Source organism: Alligator mississippiensis, chromosome 2, assembly GCF_030867095.1.
Source record: "Alligator mississippiensis isolate rAllMis1 chromosome 2, rAllMis1, whole genome shotgun sequence".
Taxonomy (NCBI): Eukaryota; Metazoa; Chordata; order Crocodylia; family Alligatoridae; genus Alligator; species Alligator mississippiensis.
The window spans coordinates 261047153-261059601 of NC_081825.1; the positions used below are offsets into that span (position 1 = coordinate 261047153).

The 12449-nt window shown below is 46.8% G+C and overlaps 1 protein-coding gene across 1 annotated transcript in view; it reads left to right on the plus strand.

Moving 5' to 3' along the window:
* The first annotated feature begins 231 nt into the window (after nt 1-231).
* Nucleotides 232-12449, plus strand: part of YLPM1 (YLP motif containing 1) — a 61266-nt gene continuing 49048 nt past the window's right edge. Inside the window, exons 1-3 of the mRNA XM_059723095.1 lie at nt 232-1097; nt 6818-7063; nt 9346-9540. Coding sequence (XP_059579078.1) covers nt 276-1097; nt 6818-7063; nt 9346-9540 — 1263 coding nt within the window. The 5' untranslated portion in view covers nt 232-275. The remainder of the gene's footprint in view (nt 1098-6817; nt 7064-9345; nt 9541-12449) is intronic.

Consider the following 12449-nt stretch of genomic DNA (forward strand, 5'->3'; position numbering starts at 1 on the left):
CCTGTGCATGAGAGACGCTCTAGGCCCACACTCTAATGCTCCAAGTGGTTACGCCCCCCCCGGCCTCCGCTACCTGTGCTGAGCCGTTAGGGGGTGCTCTATCGCCCGCGCCGCAACCTGTGTGCGCGGGCCTGGCGACACTCTGGTTTCGGCCTGCCGCTCCACTGCACGGGAGGGCCCGCGAGTCTGGCTGCGCAGGCGCAGAGCACTGCACGCGCCGCCGCTCGTCGCGCGCTGCCTGTGGGAGCTCGGAGCTGCGCCCGGCCGCCGCCGCCATGTACCCGGCGTGGGGCCTGTACGGCCACTACCCGCCGCCGCCCACCTCCATCCCGCCGCCGCCGCTGCCGCCCATGCCGCTGGCCGGCTACCCGCCGCCGCCCTCGGCCGCCGCCGCGCCCCCCTCGGCCGCCGCCTCGGGCTTCCTGAGCCTGCAGGAGCAGCACCTGGCGCAGCTGCAGCAGCTGCAGCAGATGCACCAGAAGCAGCTGCAGTCCGTGCTGCTGGGCCCGCCGCCGCCCGGGCCGCCGCCCCCCGGCCTGCCGCCGCCTCCCCTGCCCGCCGCCTTCGCCGCCGACTGGTCGCAGCCGCCGCCGCAGCAGCCGCCGCCGCAGCAACAGGCGCCGCCCGCGCGCAGCTACCAGAAACAGTTCAAGGGCCGCAAGCCCCGCGAGCGCGATGCCGTCGAGCCGCCCGGCCCCGGCGACTGGGGCGAGCAGCCCGCCGCCGCCCCCGGCCCCACCGACATGGAGCTGTCGTCGCCGCCGCAGTCGCCGGGCCCCGCACCGCCCTACCCCCCGCCTGGCTACCTGCCGGCTGAGCCCGCGCCGGCCCAGCCGCCCTCCTACCCGCCCCGTGTGCCCAGCTACTCGGAACCACCACCCAGCGCTTCACAGTCCTACCTGCCACCGGGCCAGGCCTACACCGCGCCTCCCCCGGCCTACCTGCCGCCGCCCCAACCCAAGCCCCAGCCCCTCTTCCAGGCCTCATTGCCACCACCCACTGCGGCGGCCCCTCAGGACAGTGCTGCCAAGGAGGCTGGCGCTGGGGTCGAGCCGCACAGCACCGCGCAGCCCGACCCCTCCACCATGACACCCCAGGTAAGAGCAGGGGGTCCTGGCAGGCTGAGAAGGGAGCTCTGGGCGGGGGGACTGGTACCACGGATTGCATGTGTCCTTTGAGCTGAAGAGAGGTTGGGTTAAGGGCAAGCACATCGGCAGCAACTCAGTAAGTGAATTGTTTTTAAATGACCTGAAATGTTTGGCTTTGCAGGAGCCTAGTGGGGTGGCAGCTGTTCCCAGACTGTAGTGGGACAAATGCACAAGGGTTTTCAGCTGTGCTTGGGCTCCAGCCCTACGGGGGGCTTGTCTTAAACCTGTCAGACCCCAGTTCTGTAAAGTATAATGTGCAGGTGAACCTCGCACAGTACCCATTGGCTCCAGTTTGCCCACTTCCAGATGCACCTTGTATGTTGTGTGTTGCAGGATCAGCACCTAATCTTGTCCTTTGGAGCAACGCACTTTTCTGTGAAGGGCTGTGCGCTCTGGCCCCCTAATCTTCCAATGTGCACACATTTAGCTTCACACATGTAAACAGACTCATGGGATTATTCACTTGTAGTAAATGAGAAACATCTCCCTTGCTTCAGGTGAAGTCCTTACGTAAGATTATCACTGAGGCCCTGTATTGTAGTTGTAGCCGATTAAGACTAGTGAGGCTTTGCATGGTCACAGGGATTTGCCTGCACAGATCCAGTTGCAGATTCAGTGTTGAAGCACGTGCTTTAAAAAATTTAATTTTGTTTTCATAAGTCTAACACAGACAAGCGTTTTTATGAGTTGACTTTTGGTTTTCAGCTCTAAAACTATGTTTGAAAAGCTATGTAGATTTTAAATTACAGACGTTTAAAATTATTATCCTTTAGGGATATATTTTTTTATATCCACTTAGTTGCATACTGGAGTATTTCTATGTGCAAAATAGGGTTATTTCTAACAGACCCTACTACTCTTGGTCATCCATAGACGAGGTGGTGCCTGTGGAGTTCACAAATTGCTGTTGTATGTGTATACCAGTTGATCTTTTTACTGAAGTGGGAGTCTTCTAGTTCTTTATTTCTTTAAAAAAAAGAAAATTGCATGCATAACTTAGTGTTAATTTAATAGTGAAGTTGCACACTAGGCACTCGAAAGTGCTGAACAAGTGTCTATTGGCAATGTTAACATTGTAATATAACAATATTGCAGTTCTTCCTCATCCCAGGGAGGATAGCCATCTTAAGTCCTGTTTCCAGTAATGCAAAAAAATATTTCCAGAACTACCCAGACCTACCCCTGGTATGACATAGTTATAGTTATTATATTATTGTAATATATGTTCTGGGGAAGCAGATTTATAGCTGAAGGAACATTCCCAACACTTTCTGATTTTTGAGTGCACACGTGTGGAGCTTTAACTGAGCATTAATATAGCTTATTGAAATGGATGTAGTGGAAAATTCAAATTTATTTTTTAAGAAGAAAATGGTATCTTAAAGGTCCTAAAGAGCAAACATGGAAGTACCATAACTTATATTATATGAAGAAGAATTTTTAAATCTTTTGGTTTGTTAACGGTTACAACCCGGTCAGCAGAGAAGATAAATCTTTCTAATCTTGTCATGGTATAACAGTGGTAACAGCCAAATAGTTTGAGTGTCATGTATTGTTCCTGTTGTCTTTTTTTTCTTCCGCTGTATATCAGAACAGATCCTTCCTTGTGGGGGGGTGGTTAGTATCAGTACAGTGTCATTTAGCATATTGGGTAGTAAAGTGAAAATAATCCTGTCTCTCTTTATGGTCAGATGTATTTTTTAAAAAGTTCTGTCTATCACATTTATTTTATTGTGTATCATTATCTTTCTTATCTGTGTACTCTATAATGTACAATATAAAACAAAGATCATGTATCCTTAATGGAAAAAAATGCATGAGTTCCAAAACTGTATGTTCCAGCATGCTGGTTTTTTAGTGTTTATTTTCTAGTCTTTCTTCCATGCTGTGCATCAGCAAACCTTTCTTTTCCTTTCCTCATTGGCAAAGGTCTTGCTGCCCCAAAAGGTGGGTCTTGCATTATGGCCTAATGACACTCAGACTCATCTTGATCTTTAAATACCACAATCCAGGCATCCAGATTTTTTAGCATGGACTCTATCAGTTATAATGCTTGCAAAAAATATTGCTGGCCAGATGCCCTTGAAAGGGTACAGAACTGAATGGGGATCCAATGGAACAAATGAGTTATTAATCTTATGTACAATTTTGTTTTTTCTTGCTTAAGAGCTGGGTGAGCCTTTACATCTTATCCAAGGTAGAACTTGTGTGTGGTTGTGACTGATGACTGTTAGACTTTTGGTCAAGTGTTTTGTAGTCATCCAGCCTGGAGGGGAAAGGTGCTTGGTTGACTGGTACGAGGTGCTGTCTGAGAAGAATATTAGCTAACCAGAGGTGAAAGAAGGTATTCCTTGATACTCTGGCATTTCTTGTGCATAGGAATAATATTGATAGTAACAGGACTCCATGAATGAACACCAGATTGAGAATGGGAGAGTACTAGCCCTTAATCAGGTATTTGATTTTAATTTTATCATTCAGACATTGGAACATGTGTAGTTCTGGGCTTATATACTAGGAAATATATATAATGGGATCTTACCATTTTATTGAACCTACTGGCACCTGTGGCCATGTTTAAGAGAAGATAGGTTGGACCCATGAATGACAGCATAAGTGCAACTGTCTGTCAGTCTTTTATCTGTCTATTATAACATTCATCACTGTTTATAGAACAGTGTCTGATGACTTTTTTTTGAAAGAACGGTTGACTTCAGCTTGGGGCTGCTCTGTATGCTCTTGCTATGTCTTAAATATAAAAGTGCATGGGAAGCTTTTGGGAGCATGGACTGTAAGCATGGGTGTATATTCCCTGTCCATAGGAATCAGAGTGCTTTGTGTCTTGATCTGAATCCTGATTACGAAGGACTTTGGCATAGGTTAGTTTTGGGGTTTAAAATTACATGCTATGCTGTTTTGTACCTAATCGATATGGTACAGGTTTTTTTTACAGAAGCATTTTTTAAAATAGAACTTAATTTTTCTGCTTTACCTCTTGTGACTAGAAATGTTCCCTTCCATTTCAGCTATGAAGTATATTGTTGGAGGAAACTTGCACTCCATGAGCTTATTTTGTTCATGTTTTAAGATGAATTGGAGAGACTTCAATCTTGAGATTTTCATATGGCATCACCTACCAATGTTGAATTCACACTTACATTTTAAAATTTATTATCTGTCCTGTTGGATTCTGTCCCATCTCTCTGCTGTTTTTTTTTCCTTGACAGTATGTTCAGGGAGAGGAGAGTATGGGGGATGAATAAGAATCATATGAAAAATGCAGGATAGTCAGAGGTTTCAAAGAAGATGAAGTTGCTACCTCAGCTTATGATTTAATAGACTACACCAGGGGTGCTCAACCCCGGCATGTGGGCTAGATCCAACTCAGAGTCGCGTAATCCAGTGTTCAGGTCTCCCCACAGGTCCAGAAACTTGACAGTGGGGGAGCAGTGGTAATGACCATTGCCACCAGTTACCCACTGTCAAATTTCCAAGCTCCATGTTTCTGGATTGGCCCTAGCTGGGCAAGCCCTGCACAGAGTGATTGGACCTCATTCCCTCACAGTTGCATCCAGTCACAGCCCTTGGAGCCAAATGGGGCCTGACACAGCTACATCGGGCCCCAGCCAGGCTGTTCCCACTAGCTTCATCGGCCCCTGACTAGGTCCGTACTGCACACTGTCAAATTGACAGACCTGGTTCTGCCCACCTGGCCCAAGGGTCAAAAAGTTGAGCACCACTGGGCTACTCTGTGTGTAGCTTTTAGGATATATACAAATGGATATTGGATACAAATCTATTTCCTTTGCAACATGCTTAAAAAAGCTTTGTAAATTCTTTGAATAAATGAAGTTTTAATATATCTATATGGATATAGATGTTTCTTTAGTCTTCATGCTTAGTAAATAATCACTTCTGAGCCTGTGAAGTAGAATTAGTTTATCTCCTTATTATATCGTATTTAAGTTATGGCGCTCAGCATTTTATTGACTTGCAAGCATAAATTCCAGTTACTGAGTAATAATAACCAGGATACTTATGATTAGTTAGTGAAAACCATGATGAAGTGTAGTAGAGGTGCACCGATATATCAGTCGCATATTCGATTGGCATCAATAAAAGGAAAGTGAATGTTATCAGCTGTTGGCTTTTTTTTGGCTGGTGCAGCCGATAACGTTCACTGATAAATATAACGTGTCTTCTGGCTAAGGCCCCCAAACATCATGTGCATGCGCACAACCACACTCATGCATGTGGCCAGGAATGCAGCCAGGCAGTGTATAGAGCCAGTGCCCTGCAGGTAAGAGGGAAGGGGTGTGGGGAGGGGCAGATCAAGGCCTCCACAGTGAGGGAGGGAGGGAGTGGAGTGGAGTAGGGGCAGGACCTGGGGCTGGGGTGCTGCTCAGCCAGGGCAGGGAGTAGGACAGAGCTGTGGGAGGCTTGTTCAGGGGATTGGAGGGGAGGGGGCTCCCTGCTGCTGTGCACACTCCCATGTGGGGGAGGCATGGGGGGACATGTGGCCCCCCAGATTTGTGCACATGGTGGATGCAGGCTGCTTACTGTGGGTTGCGGCTGTCCACTGTGCTGCCTTTCCCTCTGGAGCCCGTGCCAGCTGTGCATCCTCTGCCCACCCAGCAGCAGTGGGGGTGGTGAGTTGTGCTTCCCGCTGCAGGGTGGGGAGGGGGCATGTGGCTGGTGCAGGGCCCTTAGAGCAAAGGTAGTAGGGTGGAGAGCTCTGAGCCTGCAGTGAGCAGCTCACATCTGCCTTCACCCTGCTTGGCTCATTTCTGGTTAAAAACATCCCTGTGCTTAAAAATGGTGGCAGTAGCACTTGAACTAAAGCTCATTTAATGAGTTTTAGTTCAAGCGCCCCAGCTGCCATGTTTAATCTCTACTGGACGAGCTGCCTGCGGCTCTGTCTCGCTCCCGACTGCGGGTCACGTTCATCACCCTGGCTGAGCAGTGCCTCCAGCCCTTGCTCCACTCCCTTCATCGCTGTGTGGAGGCCTTGATCTCCCCCCCACCATGCACCTTCCCCTCCACAGACTTACCTGCAGGGAGATGCTCTCTATGCTGCCCAGCTGCATTCCTGTAAATTGGTTATTGGATCAGTATTGGCCGATATGGCTGGTTAATAATTGGCCAAGAAAATCTTTATTGGTGCACCCCTAAAGTATAGATATTATGGTGTTCTACTATTTACTGTCTTGGAAAAATATGAAAATCATTTGTGGACTTGTCATAATTTCAGCTTGGAGGAAGTATTTGCTATTGGGTTTTGAAATCTAGAAAGAATTTAATAATGGTACAGAATAGTAGGGAGTTACCGTACCACATATAATGAAAATAAGTATTTTGGGCATTCAGAATAAGCTCTCCAGCATCACTCTGTCCAGAGAATGTCAAAGTATGCCATCAGACCTTCTACAGTATCTGTGCAGTATTTGGCATAGTGATGCTTGAACCATGTTTTTGATCTTTTGACCTCTGTTGCAATAGAGATGATGATGACAATGAAGCACATGCCACTTTTGTAATAGGCAAAAGTACAACTCTAAAGAGTGCTTCCTCTGCCAATTTTTGGTGCTTGTCTGCTTTCTTCAATGCCAAAATCTGGCATGGTAAGCCTCTCTGTTACTGTAATACTCAATTTTTTTTGCTTGTTGTAGGAACAGCAGCAGTATTGGTACCAGCAACACCTACTTAGCTTGCAGCAGAGGGCAAAAGCCCATGCACAGGGACAGCAGCAACTGAAGAGCACAGGAACAGTGAAGGATGCTCCTGAGCAGAGAGTAAAGCAAGAGGAAGGGAAAGCGCATGCTACCAATCGGCAGTCTGAAGCTCCTTCACTTAAAGAGCCTGCAACACCAGCCCCCAAAGAAGAGGATCCTCTTCTCTCAGCTGCCGAATCAAAGGTGTGTGAAAAAGATGCCATTCTATGTGTTATGTTATTTTATAAAAACAAATTCTTAGTCTCTCATCTGTGTCTGAATAATAATTACATGGCAAAAAAATCCCCACATGAAAAGAACTCTAGTAAGGTTGTAAAGTCAGGCACTCAGAAGTCTGTCCCATTCCCATCCCCAGATTCCTAGCTTCTTGCAGGTCTCCCTTCCCCACAAGCTCCTCATTCCATCATAATTTCATCATAATTCCCTACTACCCCGTCAGCTTCCTTTCTTTTCTCATATTCCTCCCTGGCACTCATTCTTACTCTTCTGACCAGTCAGTCCTAGTTTTCATGCTAGCTTCTAGTCCTGTGCTCCTTGCCCAGTCCTCCCCCAAAATGCCCCAGGTCTAGCTTTATCCTTTCTGTGTATTAATCAGATGGTTTCTTGTATCTCTGAATGATTTTTGGCACGGGGAGACCAGGATCTCTGCTCTTAGTTCTGGATCCTGGCCTTACCCCAGCCCAGTGAAACCATGTCCAGGAAAGTCGGACTTCATTCCTGTGACCCTGGAATAGGATGTTCTGTATTGGAGTATCCTCATTTGCTCTCATGTAGATGATGTGATATCCAGTCATACGTAGGAACTGTGAGAGAATGGTATATGTGCAATTACTTTATGGTAGAGCCATCCAACTGGTGGTCTGCAGACCAGATGTGGCCTGTGGAGGGTTAACTCATGGCCCCTGGCCTCCCAGTTTGGGCACCATTTGTTCTTCTGTTGCTGCATTGGGGGTCTTTGAGCTCTCCCTCTCTTCATCAGCCTCCATTTCTTGTCCCTGCCCCTGGGGTTGGGGCAGGGCTGCATGGCCCGTGGGGCCCAAGGAGCCTGTAGTGGTAGGGAACTCCTTGGGCGGTCAGGACCCTGCATTGCTCTTGTGGGAAGGCACCTGTGCTGCAGATGGAAGGAGTCTGTGATGCCCGGTGTGCACCTTGAAGGGTGTGCTGCTCACCTAGTACATGGTCCCTGGCCTCCCAGAAGTTGAACAGCCCTGTTCTATGGAATAACATATGTAGACTGGTCTGTGCTAGGAGTAAAGGTCTGAGCATGTTAAGTAAGAATGGAATCCTAGGAGATTGTTGCTTTTAAGCCTTACTATGAGCATGTGTGAACTGTCGTTTTTCAAAGACTTCTAACTTAGCTAACTTTGAGCAGTTCTCAAGGAATACAAAAGACACTCATTTGATACAGAGGCTAGTTGTTTAATAAATTTCAAGTCTTCAGAGCACAGGGGGTGCTAGAGCTTTTAAATAATGGATAAAAGAAGTTTGCCAGAAGATTTTTCTTGGGGCAGACACCCAGTACTGAAAATGTAACGCTTACATTTTGGCAAAGTTAAAACCAGCTAAAATTAGGGTCTTAAATTGAAAAGGTTGGAAAACCTTAATAATAGTCCCTCCTATATTCCTGGCTTTTACTCAGCATCTTTCATTCACAGGTCTCAAGCATTTTGCAGAAGTGTTCAGTATCTCCCATTTTATATTTGAGGAGATGACTTGCCAAGATCCTCCAATAACTTAGGGGCTTGGAATTTGAGTCCAAATCTTGCTTATATACTAAACTGTACCATCTCTCAGTGCTTTTTCAATTTGGCTGGACCAGCCTGTTTGCCTGTATGCTTCTGTGCTGGCAGGTTTGGGAACTTAGAGAAATCTTTTTTCAGAGACAAACTATTGGTCTCAGTTTTGTCAGGAGTGATGGTATTAGCGCCTTTTCCCTTTGCAGTCACAAGACTAGCCCAAGCTAATGTCCCAGATTCAATCTAAAGTAGCCAACCTGAAAACTGAAAGAGTGCAAGTTTCTGAGCTCCATACCCCAGGCCTGATCACACCTGAATTTTGGGACAGGTTGGAGTTTGATTTACTTCATAATTCTTTCTTCTAATTGTTATATATGTTATGTTCCAGTTGTGTGCTGGAAAGGAGAATGGTAATCTTGTTTTCCACTCTAGACCTTGGGAGATAATATTAAAGAATGGAGTGAAATCTTTCTGCCCAAAATCCTTTCTGCCAGCATGCTTAATGACTTTTAAAACAGGCAAATTCTCAGAAACTTGATTTTTGTCTTGAAGTATCCATTTGAATGAAGAAAACAGACACCTCCTGGCAGTGCCAGGCAAGGGCAGAACACTGAAATGCAGGGTCACAGAATTATGAACTGACCTGAAACTTCTGTGAATTGGGTCGTGACCCATTGTTTATCTGTTGTGCTTGAATGAGCTTTCCCTTATACTATTTACTTGTCTTAGCTGAATATTGAACCTCCTGAGGACTCTGAGGAAGACTTGAGGTTGCAGCAGTTGCAGGTGGCAGCAGCACAGTGGCAGCAGCATCCACACCATCGAGTTGGCTTTCAGTATCAGAGAATAATGCAGAAGCATGCACAGCTGCAACAGATCCTACAGCAGTATCAACAGATCATACAGCAGCCTCCCCACCTACAGGTCAGTCTGTGAGGACATTGTACTGGGTATATTTGCTTTGTTAATGATGTAAAGCAGTGGGTGCGAACCTTTCTGGCAGGCAGGCCACAAATTAAGCCCTCACCTTCCCCAAGTGGCACTCTGATCCCCTTCTCCTGTTTTCTGCTCCCTGCCCCTGTGTCCCTGCTTGGTCTGCTACGTGCCCCACACACACAGGCTGCCAGTGCCACTTGTGGCATGTTTGTTGCAGTTTTTTACTGCAGGGTGCTAAGTTTAGAAAAGAGAAGTGTGTTTAAAATGACAAAAGTGCTGGTTGGGTGTCATTGTTTACAGCAGGGGAACCCCAGCTAGGCTGCTATAAACCCATGCTGGTTTCCCCTTAACGTTGTATTACCTGCTGGCCCCTAACAAATGTGATCCTTTATGATTTTTTCTAAGGTCTTGCCAAGAATAGAGGTGAGGCTAACCAGCCTATACTTACCCAGGTCCTCCTTCCTCCCATTCTTGAAAATAGGGACCATATTGGCCCTTTTCCAGTTTTCTGGGACCTGTCCTGAGTGCCATGAACACTCAAACAGTTGTGCCAGTGGTTTTGCTATGACACCAGCCAATTTCTTTAGTACCATTGGGTGAAGATCATCAGTGCCCTCTGACTTAAATATGTCCAACCCCTCCAAGTGCTCCTTCACTGGTTCAGTGCTAATCGTAGGTGGATTGGTATTTCTCTCACACCAGACTAAAGTCTTATTGGAAAGCATGTTTGTATCCGCGTCCAGGAACACAGATGCAAAGAAGTCATTTAAAAGCTCTGCTTTATCCATCCTGTCTGTTACAAGCTGCCCTAGACCATTCTGTAGAGGTCCTATGTTACCCTGCGCCGCCTTCTTGCTCCCTATGTACTTAAAGAACGACTTTTTGTTACTCTTAATCGTTGTTGCAAACTTGAGTTCAGTATCTGCTTTGGCCTTCCTCTCAGCTTCCCTGCAAGCACAAGCCAGGCAGGTGTACTCTTCTTTGGTGGCCACCCCCTGCTTCCACAGCCTGTAAGCCTCTCTTTTCCTCTGAAGGCTGTCCTGGATTTCCCTGTTCAGCCAAGAAGGTTTTTTGGCTCTTTTGCCCCCCTTTGTGTGAACTGGGTTGGTGCCCCTCTGTACCTGCAAGATCAGTCCCTTGAGGAACACCAACCCTTCTTGGACTCCCAATTCACAGATGTGATTACCCCTCAGTCTCACTCTAACTAATCTCCTGAGCTCACTGAAGTTGGCCTTCTGGAAGTCTAGCACTCCTGCCTTGCCTTTTCCACTTTTTGCCGGATAGTGAATCATATCAACTGGTGGTCACTATCCCCTAGGTGACCTTGTATCTGTAGATCCCCCACCAAGTCCTCCCCTGCGGCCAGTACCAAGTCAAGTATGGCATTTCCCCTAGTGGGACTGCATAGCTCCTGTGTTAGGTGCATGTTAGGAACCTATGGGAATGGGCAGACCTGGCTGACTGCTCCTCCCAGCAGATGTCTGGGTAATTTAGGTCACCTATAACCACTAGGTCCTTTGAGTGTACTGCCTTTGAGAGCTGTTTCAAGAATTCTAGGTCTAACTCCTCATCCTGGTGTGGGGGTCTGTAGTAGACCTCTACTACCAAGTCCTTTTCACCCCTACCCTCTTGTAATCTGAACCATAGGACTTCAATTTGTCCTTCTTCTGTCCTCATCTTTATTACAGAAGATGTATAATGTTCCCTGATGTATAGAGCAATGACCCCCACCTTTTTTTCCCCAATCTATCCTGCCTATGTAGCCTGTAGCCCTCAATGCCTACTGCCCAGTTGTGGGAAAGGTCCCACCAGGTTTCTGTTAGTCCAACCAGGTCGAAATCTTTGTCTGCAAGCAGGAGTTCAAGTTCCTCCTGCTTGTTACCCATACCTCTAGCATTAGTATAGAGACACCTAAGCCCCCCAGTAGGTGCCCTTAGTACTCCCCTATCCTGTTTCTTAGTGAGCCCCTTAGTACTTACCTGGTCAATTCCAGCGTGCGGTTTGTGGCTTGTCTTCCCTGGTCTCATCCTGGCTTCATCATCCCCGTCCCCTAATGAAGCTAGTTTAAAGTTTTACATCGGAGGTCTGCCAACCTGTAAGAGAACAGACTCTTACATTTTGGAGAGAGATGTAGACTGTCATGTCCCAGCAAGGTCCTATCCTGGAAGTACAGATCATGGTCTAGAAAGCCGAACCCTGCATGGTGGCACCAACTCCAAAGCCATGAGTTGACCTCCCCAATGCAGTTGCTGTGGTGCTGGCTACGACCGCTGACTGGGAGGACTGATGAGAAGACTACTTGAGCCCCTGAACCTCTAAGACTGTCTCCCAGAGCCATGTAGTCAGCCATGACCCATCCCAGACTACTCCAGGCTGCATCATTTGTTCCCACATGTTAAAAATGATAATGCAAGAATGCCAAAAATAGAAACGTTTAGATAAAATGCAACTAATTGTGATACTCTACCTCAGGATTTATATTATCAATATAAATTAGTAGGAAGACAGAAAATAATCAACATCTCTAAGAATGGCTAGCTGGGCTTGACAGTGCAGTTGCAAAACGAAGGCGATTGTTGTGGGGTTGTGGGACCTATACGTTTTCAACTTCTTTGTGGCATGGGTCCATTTTTATTCTTATTTTAAAAGTAAATTACACCTAATTTAAAAGTATAACCAAGGTATAAAATGGTGATGAGGACCCCAAAGGTCTAAGACAGTGATTCTCAACCAGGATATTGCAGCAGTCTGGGATGCCTTGAGATCCTTTCAAGGGGTGTTGCACAATGTTAGCACTGTTAGGTATGCAAACATGATTCACACAAAATACCCAGAGATTTCAAATAGGAATCCGTAGTATTAAAAACGTTCTGACCTGTTGTGGTCTTTCTGAGTTC